This window comes from Lygodium microphyllum, chromosome 12 (genome assembly GCF_053477565.2).
Source record: "Lygodium microphyllum isolate KBCC chromosome 12, Lygodium_microphyllum_v1.1.10, whole genome shotgun sequence".
Taxonomy (NCBI): Eukaryota; Viridiplantae; Streptophyta; class Polypodiopsida; order Schizaeales; family Lygodiaceae; genus Lygodium; species Lygodium microphyllum.
The window spans coordinates 25627088-25642382 of record NC_141146.1 but is presented as its reverse complement, the minus strand read 5'-3'; the positions used below and the strand labels follow the sequence as shown (position 1 = coordinate 25642382).

At 45.0% G+C, this 15295-nt stretch overlaps 1 protein-coding gene across 2 annotated transcripts in view; it reads right to left on the bottom strand.

Annotated features, from left to right (window-relative positions):
• LOC148027553 (uncharacterized) overlaps positions 1-9006 on the bottom strand; it is a 44804-nt gene extending 35798 nt beyond the window's left edge. The window contains exon 1 of one of the 2 annotated variants that reach the window (XM_087689287.1): positions 8865-9006. Coding sequence is in view for 1 of the 2 variants with exons in the window: in XM_087689286.1 (XP_087545412.1) it covers positions 8578-8621 (44 nt within the window). In the remaining variant the exon portion in view is untranslated. Of the gene's footprint in view, positions 1-8577; positions 8717-8864 lie in introns of those variants that run through there. The other variant, XM_087689286.1, reaches the window with a different exon arrangement.
• Between the last annotated feature and the right edge of the window lie 6289 nt (positions 9007-15295).

Here is a 15295-nt window from a genome sequence, read left to right as displayed (position 1 = left end):
GAGAAGGTGACTCCAACGCTCTGACGCGAGCGGGAAGTGCTGCAACTAAGAGTGAAACTCGGGAAGCAATCTCTGCATCAGCTCAACAGTGACTGTGGCATTGCAGGTTCTCCATTGATAGATGTAATTAGGGTGAGCTAGTCGAGGGTCCGGCATAGACTCTAGACCAATGACGAGGTCCCAAAGACCCTGAGACTCAAGCACTTGTTGCATGAAATTAGACCGAGTGGTGAAATTTGACCCATTAAAACGTATCTTATCCCTGAAGGCATTCTTGGCCGTTGCAACAGGAGTGGTAGTGCTCGGAAATGGATATTGTGAAAAAGTATAGTGTGGGTAGGATGGGGGAGTGGAGTACACTTGGAAATGGGTCCCAGAGTGTCCACCAGGCATGCATGTAGTGTGCAAGGTGGATCCATAGGTAGGGATGGGTTGACTAGGCATGGGCATGGTAGCCACATGAGGAACCCAAGGAGGTGGTGTCAAAGTGCAGTGATGCGGAAGCGTGGGACCAAGACTGAGAGAGAGAGTGAACACAGAGAGAAGAGAGAGAGAGGAAGAGACAGTGGAAGATGAAGATCTGTTGTATAAGGTGTGCTGTATACAAAGATATGCAGATATATACACGGGCGCAGTGCGCGGGACTGCATGTCTCCACCTCGACGATGCAACCTGCTGTTCACCTCGAAGTACGGTGCAATCTGCACGATCTCCAGCCTGTAATCTGCACGAATCTCCAGCCTGAAATCTGTAATCAGAAGTGTGGGAGGATGTGCAGAACGTCGGCTATAAATAGCCAGAAAGAATGCGCCCAGAAAAAGCAGGTCGGCTGCATTAAATGCAGCCGACTGGTCAATCCGACTGGACTACCACGTGGCTGGCCGACTGTCAGTCCGACCAGACTGCCACGTGGCCTGGTGACGTGGCTGCCTGCCCGACAGGGACTAATAATCGCTAACACCCCCTCTCAGAGCCTGGACGGGGCAGAAGCCTGAGGGATCTGGCATGTCTCCGAGGTAGAGTCTGAGGAAGCGCCTTCGTAAACAAATTTGCAAGATTGTCCTCCGTCTTGCAGTACTCCACAGCGATGGTCTCATCCAAAAGCTTCTCCCTGATGAAGTGGTACTGGATCTCTATGTGCTTCGTCCGGGCATGGAAAACAGGATTCCGTGCCAAGGCAATACAACTCTCATTGTCGCATTGCAGCAAAGTAGGACGAGTCTGGGGGCAGCCAAGCTCCTCCAACAATCTCTGAAGCCACACAACCTCACATGTGGTGGAAGACGCGGCCCGATACTCCGCCACAGTAGACAAAAGGGCTACCATGGGCTGCTTCTTGCTACTCCATGAGATAACACCTGCATCCAAGGTAAAACAATAGCCTGTAGTAGACCGCCTGTGGTCCACATCGCCAGCCCAATCCGAGTCGCTCCAACCTGCAAGTACAAGATCTGACCCACCTGTGCCTGCTGGATAATGAATCCCTAAGTCAAAGGTCCCCCTCAAATACCGAAGTATCCGCTGAGCAGCCTACCAATGCACCGTCTGAGGGTCACTCATGAACCCCGCCAAGAGACCAACAGCAAAACAAAGATCAACACGAGTGTTGAGGAGCCAAATCAATGATCCAATCAACTGACGGTAGCGGAAAGCATCCGCCAAGGGAGAATCGGAATGTGAAGTGGCCTTCTAGTTCGGATCCATAGGAGTAGAAATGGTCCGACAATCCTCCAGCACAAAAGAAACCAAGAGCTCCTGTACATATCTCTGCTGAGAGATGAAAATCCCCCTCTGAGACTGATAAATCTCATGGCCTAAGAAGAAGTGGAGTAGACCCAAGTCCGTCATCTCGAACGCCTTATGTAAAGCTGCCTTCGTCTCTTTGACCTTCTGTGCATGTTCACCTGTGACAATCAAATCGTCAACATACAATACAAAAAGCACACAACCAGCCTCGGAAGTGTGTACATAAAGCTGCGGATCGGCCTTGGAGCGCCGATATCCCAACTGTGATTGAAGGAACGAGTCAATCTTCTCGTTCCATGCACGCGGAGCCTGCTTGAGGCCATACAAGGCCTTCTTCAACCTGTAGACTTGCCCATCTGAAGATCCAAAGCCAGGAGGCTGCTCTACATAGATCTCCTCCTTCAAATCACCATTGAGGAAGGCCGACTTCACATCCAACTGGTAGACAGGCCATCTCCTATAGCCAGCCAAGGCAAGAACACCTCGAATAGTCGCCATACGAGCAGTGGGGGCAAAAGTATCATGACAATCAATCCCTGGGCGTTGTGCAAAACCTTTAGCAACAAGGCGAGCCTTGTGCTTATCCAAAGAACCATCGCTAAGGTACTTGGTTTTGAAGACCCATTTGACACCAATCACCTTCTTATGAGAGGGGCGAGGCACGAGATACCAAGTGCCATTCCTCTCAATAGCCTCCAACTCCGCTTCCATAGCTTTCTTCCATGGTGCGGACTGTAAAGCCTCCTTCACGGAGGTGGACTCTCGATCCTGCATAACACGGGTCATCAAACAATAGTTAGAGCAAACAAGCTCCGTAGAATGTGCTTGGTGCCTCCGTGACCGCCGCGGACCATCCTGCGGTCCCCACTCCTTAGGGACCCCCTCGATCCCTGAATCATGGAGTGTGTCACGGGCCCAACGAGGAGGAGGCCGGACCTCTCCTCGTCGCTCTCCATCAGCTGAAGTCTCTAGAATATCCACCGGTGGTAACGCCTTGAGGGTGACTGGTGGAACAGTAGACTCTGTATCGGAAACAGAATCGGAATCAAAAGGCGCTGGCTCCAAAGGAACTGTTTCGGGGGCCCAACTCTCCCCTGGATATCCAAGAACGGGATGCTCCTCACCCGCTGCTATGGCCGGAACCCCCACGCTTCCGCATCGCTGCACTCTGACATGGAATAAGCTGCATCTCACCCCGTCCTGCAATAGACACCGAAGAGCTATCTCCGATGAGAATCTGCCCACGCGAAGGTCACAACTGGGCAACACCAACTGATGAAGGAGTCATGTGCCGGGAGGCACCATTGTCAACGATCCACTCTCGAGCCTAGGGAGCTATCATCGCAGCATCAGAAGCCTTCGGTGTAGAGTCCTCAATGACTGCTAGATGAAGAAACGCAGCTGATGAAAGTGTAGCCACCGCTCCAGAATCCTTCGAGTCCTTCTTGTTGGTGTCCTTCTTGTCTTTGTCAGGGCAATCCTTCTTCCAATGGCCGGTCTTACCACAAATATGGCATGTGGATTCTTTTTCCTTGTCCTTCTTTGACTTGTTGTCCTCCTTCTTCTTCTGTTGGTCCTTCCCCCTTCTTCTGAGAGGCTTGACCGGTCAAGGCTTCCGACTTGGAAGCATGTTGTCCCTTCAGTTGTTCCTCTTGGTCCAAGACCATAGGAACCAGCTCTTCCCACCGAAGAGTAGACTCGTGCCCCGAAGCAATAAGGGCGGAGTAGAAAGCACCGAATCGTGGCGGCAACTGGGACAAGAGTGTGATTGCCATGTCTTCGGAGGAAATCGGCTTCCCCGCATTCTGAACCTGCATCCGAAGCTGTCTAAGCTTGTTGATGTGCTCCCGCAACGAAGAAGACTTGTTCACGGACAAGGTCCGCATCTGCACCTCCAAAGAAACCCGCTTCATAAGGGTCATCCAGTTATACATCTGGTCAAGCTCCAGCCATATCTCCCGAGCCACCGTCAAGTGCTTGATGTGGGCTATCACGGCTATAGTACAAGACAGAAAAAAAAAGAACGAATCCGGGCATTCAGTTTGTCCCAGTGAGACTGTGCCTTGGTCAACTCCGCACGAGCATCGGAAGAGAGTTTGGACTCATCTCTCACCGAGGGCCAGTCGATCTCCTGTACAAGCTCCGCCAAATCGTAAGACTCAAGGATGGCCAACATCATCACGCGCCAGATGCGGTAATTGTCGCCATCGAGATTTTGATCTGAGGAAAGAGCCGGTAAGACAGGCACCTTCCAATCCATGATCGTCTGGAACTCCAAGTCAGTCTCTGTAGACATCTTCACCTGTAATGCCTGCAAAAATGCAAAAGCAGCCCCCTCTAACTGTGTAAATACAGCCTGCTAGGGCTCTTTCTTCCGCGTCCCGAACCTTCTTTAACCGCCGTAGGCAATGAAAAAGTAAAACCTGCGCTTGAAAGCTAAAAACACAACCTTCCTCCTCTTCAAACAGCAGCAAATTCACTAACTGGACTCCTTTCCCACGCGCCCACGCTCGCTTCAGCCTTGTTCCGATGCGCAGCCCTCCCGCTCGCCCTCGAACGCTGGAAACGCAGTCTTGTGTCGCGATGGAATCTCCTCTTCAGGTAGGTTCTTCACTCAGCCAGCCCTTCTTCACTGCTCTGATACCATGTCAGAGTGTAGCGATGCGGAAGCGTGGGACCAAGACTGAGAGAGAGAGTGAACACAGAGAGAAGAGAGAGGAAGAGACAATGGAAGATGAAGATCTGCTGTATAAGGTGTACTGTATACAAAGATATGCAGATATATACATGGGCGCAGTGCGCGGGACTGCGTGTCTCCACCTCGACGATGCAACCTGCTGTTCACCTCGAAGTACGTTGCAGTCTGCATGATCTCCAGCCTGTAATCTGCATGAATCTCCAGCCTGAGATCTGTAATCAGAAGTGTGGGAGGATGTGCAGAACGTCGGCTATAAATAGCCAGAAAGAATGCGCCCAGAAAAAGCAGGTCGACTGCATTAAATGCAGCCGACAGGTCAGTCCGACTGGACTGCCACGTGGCTGGCCGACTGGTCAGTCCGACCAGACTGCCACATGGCCTAGTGACGTGGCTGCCTGCTTGACAGGGACTGATAATTGCTAACAGGTGGGACAGGAACACCATGAGCAAAAGATGGGAATCCCTGCATAGGTGTAACCCAAGGAGAGTGTGAAGACGCACCATAAGCTAAGGATGGAAACCCCTGCGTATGAGTGGTCATGGGAGATGTGAAGCTAGGGATAGTGAGGGGGATGCCCATCACAGTCGTCCCAGGAGTTATGGGTGTGCTCATGTGCTGAAAGGTGAGAGGCACTGTGTTAAAGGGTGGCATTCCCCCTAACGAAGTACCATGGTGCAAAGAGGTAGAGAATGGGATAGAGAAGGAAAAGGTGCTAGGAGCGGAGATGGAAAATCCAACCCCTAGGGTGTGTGATGCAGATATGGAGTGTAAGCCAAGGTTTTGGAAAGATGATGAGAGGTGTGATATAGAAGAGGATGGGATGGGAGGGAAGTGAGAAGTGTATGTGATAGACTCAAATGAAACAGAAGCTGTAGATGTACCTGAATTTCGTCTGCTTCGTGAGCCCCCTCTATTGAAGTTCACATACGCAAAGCCAGATCATGTACCTCAAAAGAAGAAACAGGCGACTGTTTTGATTCATGCAACACAAAAGAATTGTACAAACCTGACATTGGACCTAGCCGAGATGATGAAGATGGATCGCCAAACGTTCCGAAAGCCGTATGTCCTCCATGATCGAAGAGATGGCTAGCCTTACCAACCGGTCCGGATGTGGTAGCAAAACTGGTAGGAGGGGTGTAAACATCACCATACTTGTTGCGATAGTACTCCTCAAAGTCCTCCTCTATCATGTTAGTGAAATCTGATGAAGGTGGAGTGTCATCCTCCTCACCGAGTCCATAATGCCATCTCAGGGCCTCCAATGATGGAGAAGCCTGATAAGACATCATACGAACTGGAGAAGAATGTGTTTGGGACATTGTGATTCGGTTACGAGTCGTATTGTGTGCCTCGCACAAAGACTAGCTCTCCACAATATCCACAGGATACTCTTTACAAGAGCACCGGCTCTGATACCATGTGAAGAAAACTGCTAGGGTTTGCACTGAGAACACACAGATTGTACGACCATGACAGAAATACAAAGAGACAGACACAGACATAGAGGGAAAAACTCAAACCCTAAACGCAAAACTCAAAACTCAAACACAAACAAAAGAAGGGAGAGAGAGAACACAACTCTGAAGTGAATGAATGATGTAAATGAATGTAAGAGTGTACAGTGTGCTCAAGGGCAGAGCAATATCGGAGTGTGACGTCCACCAAAGACGGATCCCAAGTCCGTGACCACCAGTCGGAGTGTAGGAGTGTTAAATAGTGAATGGTAGCAGGCTGGTCATCAAAACGCAGCAGTCTGGAGACTGGTAACTGGTAAACACAGCAATGTACCACCGATCGGAGGCTGGAAACTATACACAGTCCTAGAGATGATGGACAGCAAGCTAAACAGCAGTCTGAGGGACAGTCTGGAGCAGTCGCCAGCAGCTGAGAGCTGTCGCCTATAGCAATGGACAGGCTAAAGATAATGTGGCTGCAGTCGCTGATGGCTGGACAGCAGATGGAGGCGGGCTGCAGGCTGGAAACTGGGCGCCAACAGCAACAAAGGGTGTGTGGACTGGTGTAACCTGCAAACAAGGATGATGGCTGAATGGGGGCAACCTGTCTATTTATAGATGTGGAAGGGCACCCCAAAAATTAGGGTTTTCACTAAACTCTCTCGAACCACTCCCCGTTTTAGGGTTTCCACTGAACTCTCTCGAACCGCTCCCCGTTTTAGGGTTTTACTCTAAAATAGCATTTTTAGTGTGTTTTGGGGCAGTTTAAGAGGCTAATCAGCAAGTAATGCATATTTTAGCTCAACACTTCTTATCTAAAAAGAATAGGTTTTGTACATTTTGCCAAAAACCTTGCCATGTAGATGACAATTGTCACTCAAAGGCCAAGGGTCTTAGACCCACACCCCAAATCACCTCATCCTTAGCTAAGGGTCTCCTACCCACCCCCAAACCAATCCCCATTCCTAAACCAACCTCAGCCCCTTTCGGCAGTGGTAGTGCTACTCCAAGGGGGTTGAGAGGGGATCTTCCCCAGGGAGGTAGCGCAATTTCTCTATCCCCTAGTATTCGTGGTCATCAGTTGTGGCTCGCCATTGATGTGGTGAATCATGAATCTTGTTAGCCTACCTATTTTAGTCTATCAATTTGTCATCTCCTAGTTATGAGCTCTATCAAAGTCTAATGGAGACAGAAGCTGTGATTGTGTTTTTCTTAGGTTTGTCAAGCAGTTTTGAGTTTGTGCAGCCTTTGGATGTCAATTTCCAGCCCTTGCAACCTTCTGACTGCTCCAAGAGGGCCATGTCAGCATTTTGCCCCCACATCAGTATTTGCACCCTATCCAGCGGCTGCCAACTGCATTTAATGCAAGTCGGCAAATTTTTTTGGGCCCTAGTTAGCTGGTCGGCCAAATTTTTGAGTTTTCAGCTATATTTAGCTGATTTGCTGGCTAGGAAAATCACTTCTTTTTCAAGTGCTCCATTGGTGACTGCAATCTCCTCCATCTCCGGCATGGACAGCAGGCTGCATACTCTCCATCTCCGTCACTGTTGGTGCTGCTGTCATCATTTCAGCCTAATCCGGTGCCCTCACTAATGCCTCGAGATGCGTGCAGGGACTGAACAGTCCTCTCCTTTGTATTCAGCATTCTTCTTCAATCAACATAGATCTCTCTCGTCTCTCTCTTTTTTTTTCATAAAACTCCTCTCTCTCTCTCTCTCTCTCTCTCTCTCTCTCTCTCTCTCTCTCCGTGTTCATGGTTCTCTTCCGTTGCGCACTCTCACATGGTATCATTGTCGAAGTGAGTACACGGAGTCACCCCATCGAGAGGAGACTCCCCAGGCCATCTGTCCCTTGCTGAAAACGCAGATTTTCAGCGTTCTACTGCTCCATGCAACATAGGTGGACCATCTACAGTCCTTCTATTGCGGAGTTGTAGCTGATTTCCACCACTCGGGACCATCTACAGCAGAATGCAGATTTTTGTGGGAGTTGAGCTTGATTGCATACTCCTCAAGGCATGGGATGTTCAAGGTAGGCAAGAGCCCAGACTTCCTTGAGCACACCATTTGAACATAGGTGTCCAACCAAGCAATGCACCTAGCAAAACTTGAACCTAGAAGCTTGCAACTATAAGCTAGGATGATCTACTCATAAGTTCATTTCTGAGGAAATAGTTGATGGGTTGGGGCTGATTCTAATATCTCCTACAACAGATCGTCAAGACATATCCAAAAGCCCAAGAAAATGCATTGGGAAAAAAGTCGCACTATACATCATTGTAGTCCCATTGTAATTATCATGTGTGGTTATTTGCATTTTACATTCAATTCATACCCTTTTCAAAGCTGCTCCATGAAAGAAAAGTCTCCCCTCCTATGCTGGGTGAAGAAACTGAAGGCAGTTTCAACTCTCAAAAACACATGCAGATCTCAAAATCCTCTTGCAATCACAAGCATGTCTGAAGACTGAAATTCTATTAATTTTTGTGCGCCTTGCAGAGAATGGCCAGAATCCAATAAGTCCTTCAAAAATCCCAAAAATAGCTTCAAAGACCAGATTATCCAATGCCCAAATCCTATCCCCCTCATAAAAGAAGATAACCTTATATTGTCATTTCACACATTCTATGCTTAATCAAGCAATCCCCCCCATAAAAGAAGAGAAAGCACTATTGCCTGAAGAAGAATGATGGTATTGTCGTTTCAGGCATTGTCTCCATGAGTCAAACAGTGCGCTGCCATTCTTCAGCATCAATAGCTTTTCCAATAATTCTGATTTATTAAATTTAGGACTTATGATACCATTCTTCAGCTTCCAATAGTCTTGAATTGTTAAGTTGCAACATAAGCATTCGCTTTACTACACATGAAATTACACAGGCATATCATGCACACCCGGATACCTTTGTGTGCGTGTGTGCGTGCATGCGTGTGTGTGTGTGTGTGTGTGTGTGTTATCCGACCTGGAAAAGACGGCTAGCGCCAACGCACAGAAATTCAGAGTCGATAGAATCTTCTTCCTTTCGTGAAATATTGACACAAAATCATTTCTCTTACATTTGAGTTCGTTCTTTTTATGTTTCTATTTATTTGTGGACACGAGAACAAGAGCCGAAGATCGGCTGAATAAAAAGAAAAAATAATTAGTTATCACTTCTACATATAAGATCATTCTACAGCAAGAGCCGCGTCACACCGAGGTTTAGTGGTGGGCGTGACATTACATAAGAGTGCTCAATAGTAAGAGCTAGGTCAAACTGAGGTTTAGTGGTAGTAAGACCCAGGTCACAATGAGGTTTAGTGAGGTTTAGGATTAATGCCACCCTGCCACTAACCCTCAATCGCACCATGAGGGTTTGGATAAAGTGGGGTCTGCATAGGCCTACCACTCCCCTTGCTACAACCCTCGAAACTATTGTTCTAAGGTTAGGTTAGTGGCACTAAGCTTCTGATTAGTGGGTTTGAAAATGGCTACTTGTAGGTAACCAATCGCTTCCATCATAAATAAGCACTACTACAAAGATCCAATCATCTCGTTTTCTTCTTAGGATTAAAGTGGCCTTGCTTTACACTCCCCTATGGGGCATGACTGCAAGGTTAGCCTCAACATTTCAGGTTTCACATAATCTTACAAACACTAACATAGCCTAGTCCTAAGCCCTACATGCAAGAGTAGTACTCCTTTTTTATGGGTTGAGCCAAGCAGAGAGAATTCGAATACTCTCCTACTTTGTGGCCTTTATTTAAGGGCAATCTTGTTCATAGTCTACCATGTCTTCCCAAGAAGAAAAATTGTTATCTCAATGTCGATTTAGGTTTCCTTTCCCAATCTCCACTCAATCTTTGAAGTTGAAGTGTGCTCTTTCACTAGTGTCACTTGTGAAGGGGCTATTTGTGCCCTCCCTCCCTCTCCTCCAATCATAACAATGACCACATAGCTTGTATCCTTTGGGATAAATGGGTTGAGCCATCCAAAGTTTTGGACATCCATGACAAGTGTGGCTTGGATTTCATTTGCAAGGTTCGCTTCTCCTTCCGTAATGCATGTTATTTGTGCCATCAAACTAGACTTTGCTACGGCTTATCCCCAAAAGCACCAAAAGAATGAGAAGGGGAGCAATGAGATCAAGGGGAACACTCCACCTACCTTAAAACAAGATACTCAAGGTGAAAAAAAAAGAAGATACTCCTTAACACCAAAAGAGATAAGACAATCCCTACCTTCCACAAAATCAAGATAGGACTTCCTAAAATCATAGCATGGCTATTGAAGCTACTCACATAGGTCAATCTAACCAAGAGAAAGCCAAGTCAATTGATGGTCATGTAAGGAATGATAGGGTCTTGCATCCTATTTACATTAATAGACCTAAAAGCATTAGGGATGACGACAATGCTAAAGGCAAGGGAATAAGAATATCAAGGTGTCAATCAAGAAGATGGCAAGAGGATTTCAAACATTTACTAACATATACACTCCTCTTGTTGATGTTGATAACACTTAGCCTAATCATTACGGACAAGGTGTTAAGAAAACTTTCGATGCTTACCTAGAATGCTCGAGGTCTATGTTCCAGAGAAAGACAAATTGAGCTTTGCTCCCTTGTGAAATGATGCACGTTTGACCTAATCAGTGTACAAGAGATCAAGCTAGGTTTAGAAAATGATTTCGATTTAGGCCTACCTAACTAATGTTGTTTCCTCGATCCCTACTATAGAGGTAAGGGTTGCACACTAGTGTTATGTTTTATTGAGTCAATTTAAATTGATGGAGATGATGATGGCTCCTTCATGAGAGTATGGATTACTTTTTGTGAAGTATTAGATCGCTGCTCAATTTACGCATTGAGTACCTCATGTATGCAAGCTAACAAATGGAAAAGTGTTGCCTCACACATGTCTAGTGATTCACTCTCACTATTTGGGGATTGGAATATGACTCTAGGTGGGTCAAATCATTCCCACCTCCTGGATAATATGTTTGAATGTGAAAAGGAGGCTTGGAACCGACTTAGCATAGCAAGCTAAATTTAGTAGATGCCATTTCTCTTGTGGACAGCTTAGCTTGCAAAAGTGTTACATGGCATAATCAACACAAAGTTTCCTACATCATCCCATGTTCCTAGAATAAGTGAAGAAGACTTGAGCCTTTCCAGTCAAGGTTGACAACCCTTCCAAGAGCTAGCAATAGTGCATGTTGTGAGTCACTAATTTCTACAATAAATATGGGTGAGCTCAAGTTAAGTTGGGGAGAGAACAATTTGATCTGACTCAACAACATAGAAGCCATATCCTTACTACTCTTCTTTGCATGCTTGGTTATGTCATATTACTTTATCTCCTACAAGATATTGAGAGTTTTATTAGGATAGGGAGTTGTATAGAGTTTTATGTCTTAATGTGCAAATGAGATTTAAAGCATTGCTTGTGAGTGAAGCCTCTACCCCATTCTTCCTCTCCTCTCTCAAGAGGAAGGAAAAAGAGAGAAGTAGTACTTATGATTGAAGATGAGCATGGGAGAGAAGTTGTTGATGATGAGGACATTTATGCAATTTTCAAGTACCACATCTTAGCTATTGTTATCCTATCCTTTGAATGTGATGGCAAAGATTATAATAGGGCTGCAACTTTTTTGATAATATGCAAGGATCTATTGCCCTTGATAATGCTTTGTCTCAAGGTTATCCTTTATATGCCAATGAGCTCTTTGAGGTTGTTAAACTATTGAAAAATGGCAAAGCCCTCTGCCTGGACGGTTTCCATATAGATTTCTTGTTTGGAAATCTAGGAAGTCTACAAGCAAGATCTTGCAATCTTCTCAACTGCTTAAAAATGATTGTATGCTTACTAAGGTTGCCAATGAAGGTGTACTTGAGCTTGTTCCTAAAGCTACTACAAGGCCCTTACCTAGTGATTGGAGCCTCCTAGCTGTACTCATCATGGCTAAGACCGTTGTTCTCAAAGTGAAGCATCTTCTTTCAAGATTAGTGCATCATTGACAATATGGATTTATCCATAGCTGCAACATTCATGATGCAATTCTCAATATCATTTTGAGATTGATCGAGTCATGGCCTCTAAGGAAAACCACATATTATTAAATATGGATTTAGAAAAAGTATATGATCATGTGTATTGGGAATTTCTAATTGTTGTCCTCAATAAATTTGGTTTTGGTGAGATGTTTTATAGGATGATCAAAAGTCTCTTTTCCAATGCTATAGCTACCATTTCAATAATGGATATACTATTGATAGGTTTGTCCTCAGAAGGAGCATTTAACAAGGATGCTTGCTCATGCCTATGTTTTTTGGTTTTGTCACTCACCCACTTCTTTTGCAACATCAAGCTTGCTACCAAAAGAGCTACAACCAAGCCACTGGTCCTTCTAGATGGCCAATACATGTGGGCCTGATAGGTCATCAACGTAGGAGCTCCCTGAAATATTTGATGAATTTTCTTACCTATCTAGCTCAAAGATCAACAACCCTAAGTCAAGATTACTCTAGCTTGTGAAAAGCGCGGATCTAGAGCATGGCTAGAGTTATGGAGGATGGAAGATGATGGCTAGATTCATGTTGACATAAACAATGTAGAGCAATTGTTACACAAGTGAATTAGGTTCCAAGATGGAAGCTTGGACTCATAAACACAATCTTGTGTAGGACACTGACAATGACAAAGATACTAAGTGAGAGTACGAAGCATCATGATATTTTATTCATTCCATAGTGAAAGTGATAGTAAAGTACAATGCTTTATAGAAGTTGGGTTGTTCCACTCTCCTCATTGTGCATATGGAATTCTAGACATCTCTTCCTAGAGCATACATCATTCGTCATTTCTCAACACCCCCCCCCCCCCCTCAAATGTGAGTTCCTACACTTGCTGGCTTTTACCTCCCCTTCATGATGACATGGCTCAGGAGACTAGCTCATAAGCAGCCTAGTCAAGTTAAAGCTTGAAACTTTACATCTTTGGCAAGGGTTTTTACAGAGCAAACCACTAAGGAAAAAAACATATGAAAGATACAGTGAAAATTCTTTTAGAATAGTCTGTCAGAGTTGTTGATGGTAGCGGAAGCATCTTCTTCTTCTTCATTCATGAATTGGTTTTGGTGGTGATCATTTTGCATCTGCTATGCTCTTTTCTTATGGAAACATTCACTAGCTATATGGCTAGTCTTACCACAATAATGACATGTCATCCGATTTTTGTTATCGGTGTTGAATCCTGGACCTCTTCCTTTGGGTCCAGCAGCTCCTTTGGTGTATAAGAAATTTTCCCTGGATGATGGGATGCCATCTTTTGCATTCTTGTTCTTCTGTTTGTTCTCTTCATCAAGAAGAGAGTGCTCAATATCTTTAAGTGAGAGACTTGGAACATTACTTAGGGTGGACACAAGATTCTCATATGGATCCTTATTTATACTTGCAAGTAGTACAGCTATTGCTCCATCTTCATCAATATTCTTCTTAAGAGTCTCAAGCTAGGTTTTTAGGCTCTTGAACTTGTTTATGTGTATGGTTATGGAAGCACTGTCTTTTATATCTAGTTTATAAAACTACATGAGTAATTTTACCTTTGAATTCTTTGCTTGGGTACCAAACATCCTCTCAAGTTCCTCCCAAGTAGTTCTAGCATCTCTAATGCCAGAGATATGATGTAAAACATCATCACTTAGTCCCCAGGCAATGATGCCTAGTGCCTTGTTATTCATCTTCTTCCATTCTTTGGTTTTTGGTGGAGCTACTACAAGCTTTCTGAATCTTCTTTCCTGTCATCTACATAACCTTCATCATCTTCAAAGAGATCCCAGAGGTCTTTCCTCATGAGGTGGTACATGGTCTTTTCCTTCCAAGAATGGAAACCTTCTCCATTGAACTTTGCTATTTGCTCAAGCTCTGCCATGTTGATAAGCTTCAATTAACCAACAAAAAAGTTGTATTTCAATGTGTTAAGAGACACAAGTGCAAGGTAATGTGAAGACACACTCTATAGCATCAAGAGATACTATGTCTGGTCTTGAGCTTGAATCTTCTTCCTGCTTGATGGTGATTCTTGATGTTTGTCTTGTCCTTCAACTTGAGTCCCCTCCTTGCTGGTAAATGACTTGAGTTTAGCAACAGATCTAAGTAACGGTACTTGGCTTTGTCAAATGGATTTGAGAATGGAGTGGAGGGAAGCTTGAATGTTAATGGCTCTAGTGTTTATTAGGGTTTCCAAGAACAGATGACTTGTTTTTTGGCTGTAGCAGATCGTACAAGCAATCATTTGGGACAAAAATTGTTGGGGAGGTAGCCTATGAAGTAGGGTTCAAAAGCCCTATACTAGTAGGATAGATTGCACCACGTGGAGGAAGCTCTGATCATACGTACAGGGATTGGCATAGCTTAGGACAGCGACCATGAAATATGGAAATGCCGGAGCATGGAGTGCTCAATGTCATGAGCTGTTGTGGCAAGAAGTTTTGCCTAAAGCAGAGGGAAAGATCTCCATAAGAAATCATGTGGAGATATTTCTTTATTTGGGAAATCCAAGGCCTCCAAGTTAGGTAGGTGTTGCTATCCACATATACAATTATGGAAGCGACTCTAAAAAGAGGCAATGCTAAAGCTATAGTCGCCCAGTGTCAATGATTGAGGTGCCAAGGAGGAGCTCTGGAAGTAGAGAAACACTTTTCCATAAGGAATTTTAGAGAGATTTGGCCTTTGGAGAGAGATATGAAAGCTTCAAGCTGGCACGGTGCTGTTGACTATGGCTTCCATTGAGGCTTCGTTGAAGGTAGAGATGCAAATGAAGTTGGAGTTGGGGTCCAGCACTCAAATTGAGCCGAGAATAGATGGAGAGGAGCTAAGCCATGCCCGATTGGGCTCTGATACCATGTGAAAAGCACGGATCTAGAGCATGGTCAGAGTTACGGAGGATCGAAGATGAAGGCTAGATTCATGTTGACATAAACAATGTAGAGCAACTGTTACACAAGTGAATTAGGTTCCAAGATGGAAGCTTGGACTCATAAACACAATCTTGTGTGGGACACTGACAATGACAAAGATACTAAGTGAGAGTACGAAGCATCATGATATTGCATTCATTCCATAGTGAAAGTGATAGTAAAGTACAATGCTTTATAGAAGTTGGGTTGTTCCACTCTCCTCATTGTGCATATGGGATTTAGGACATCTCTTCCCAGAACATACATCATTTGTCATTTCTCAACAACTCTCTTTGAAAGAAAGGGACAAGTCAATACAATTCCTAGGTGCCCCAATCGGTGTTGGTATTTTTGTTAAGCAGTGCTTTGAATGGTCCTTTGAAAGATGGTTGCTAAGATCAAGAGTAAAATGGACATCGCATATGGGATGGCTGGCAAAGTGGTCCTATGGAAGAT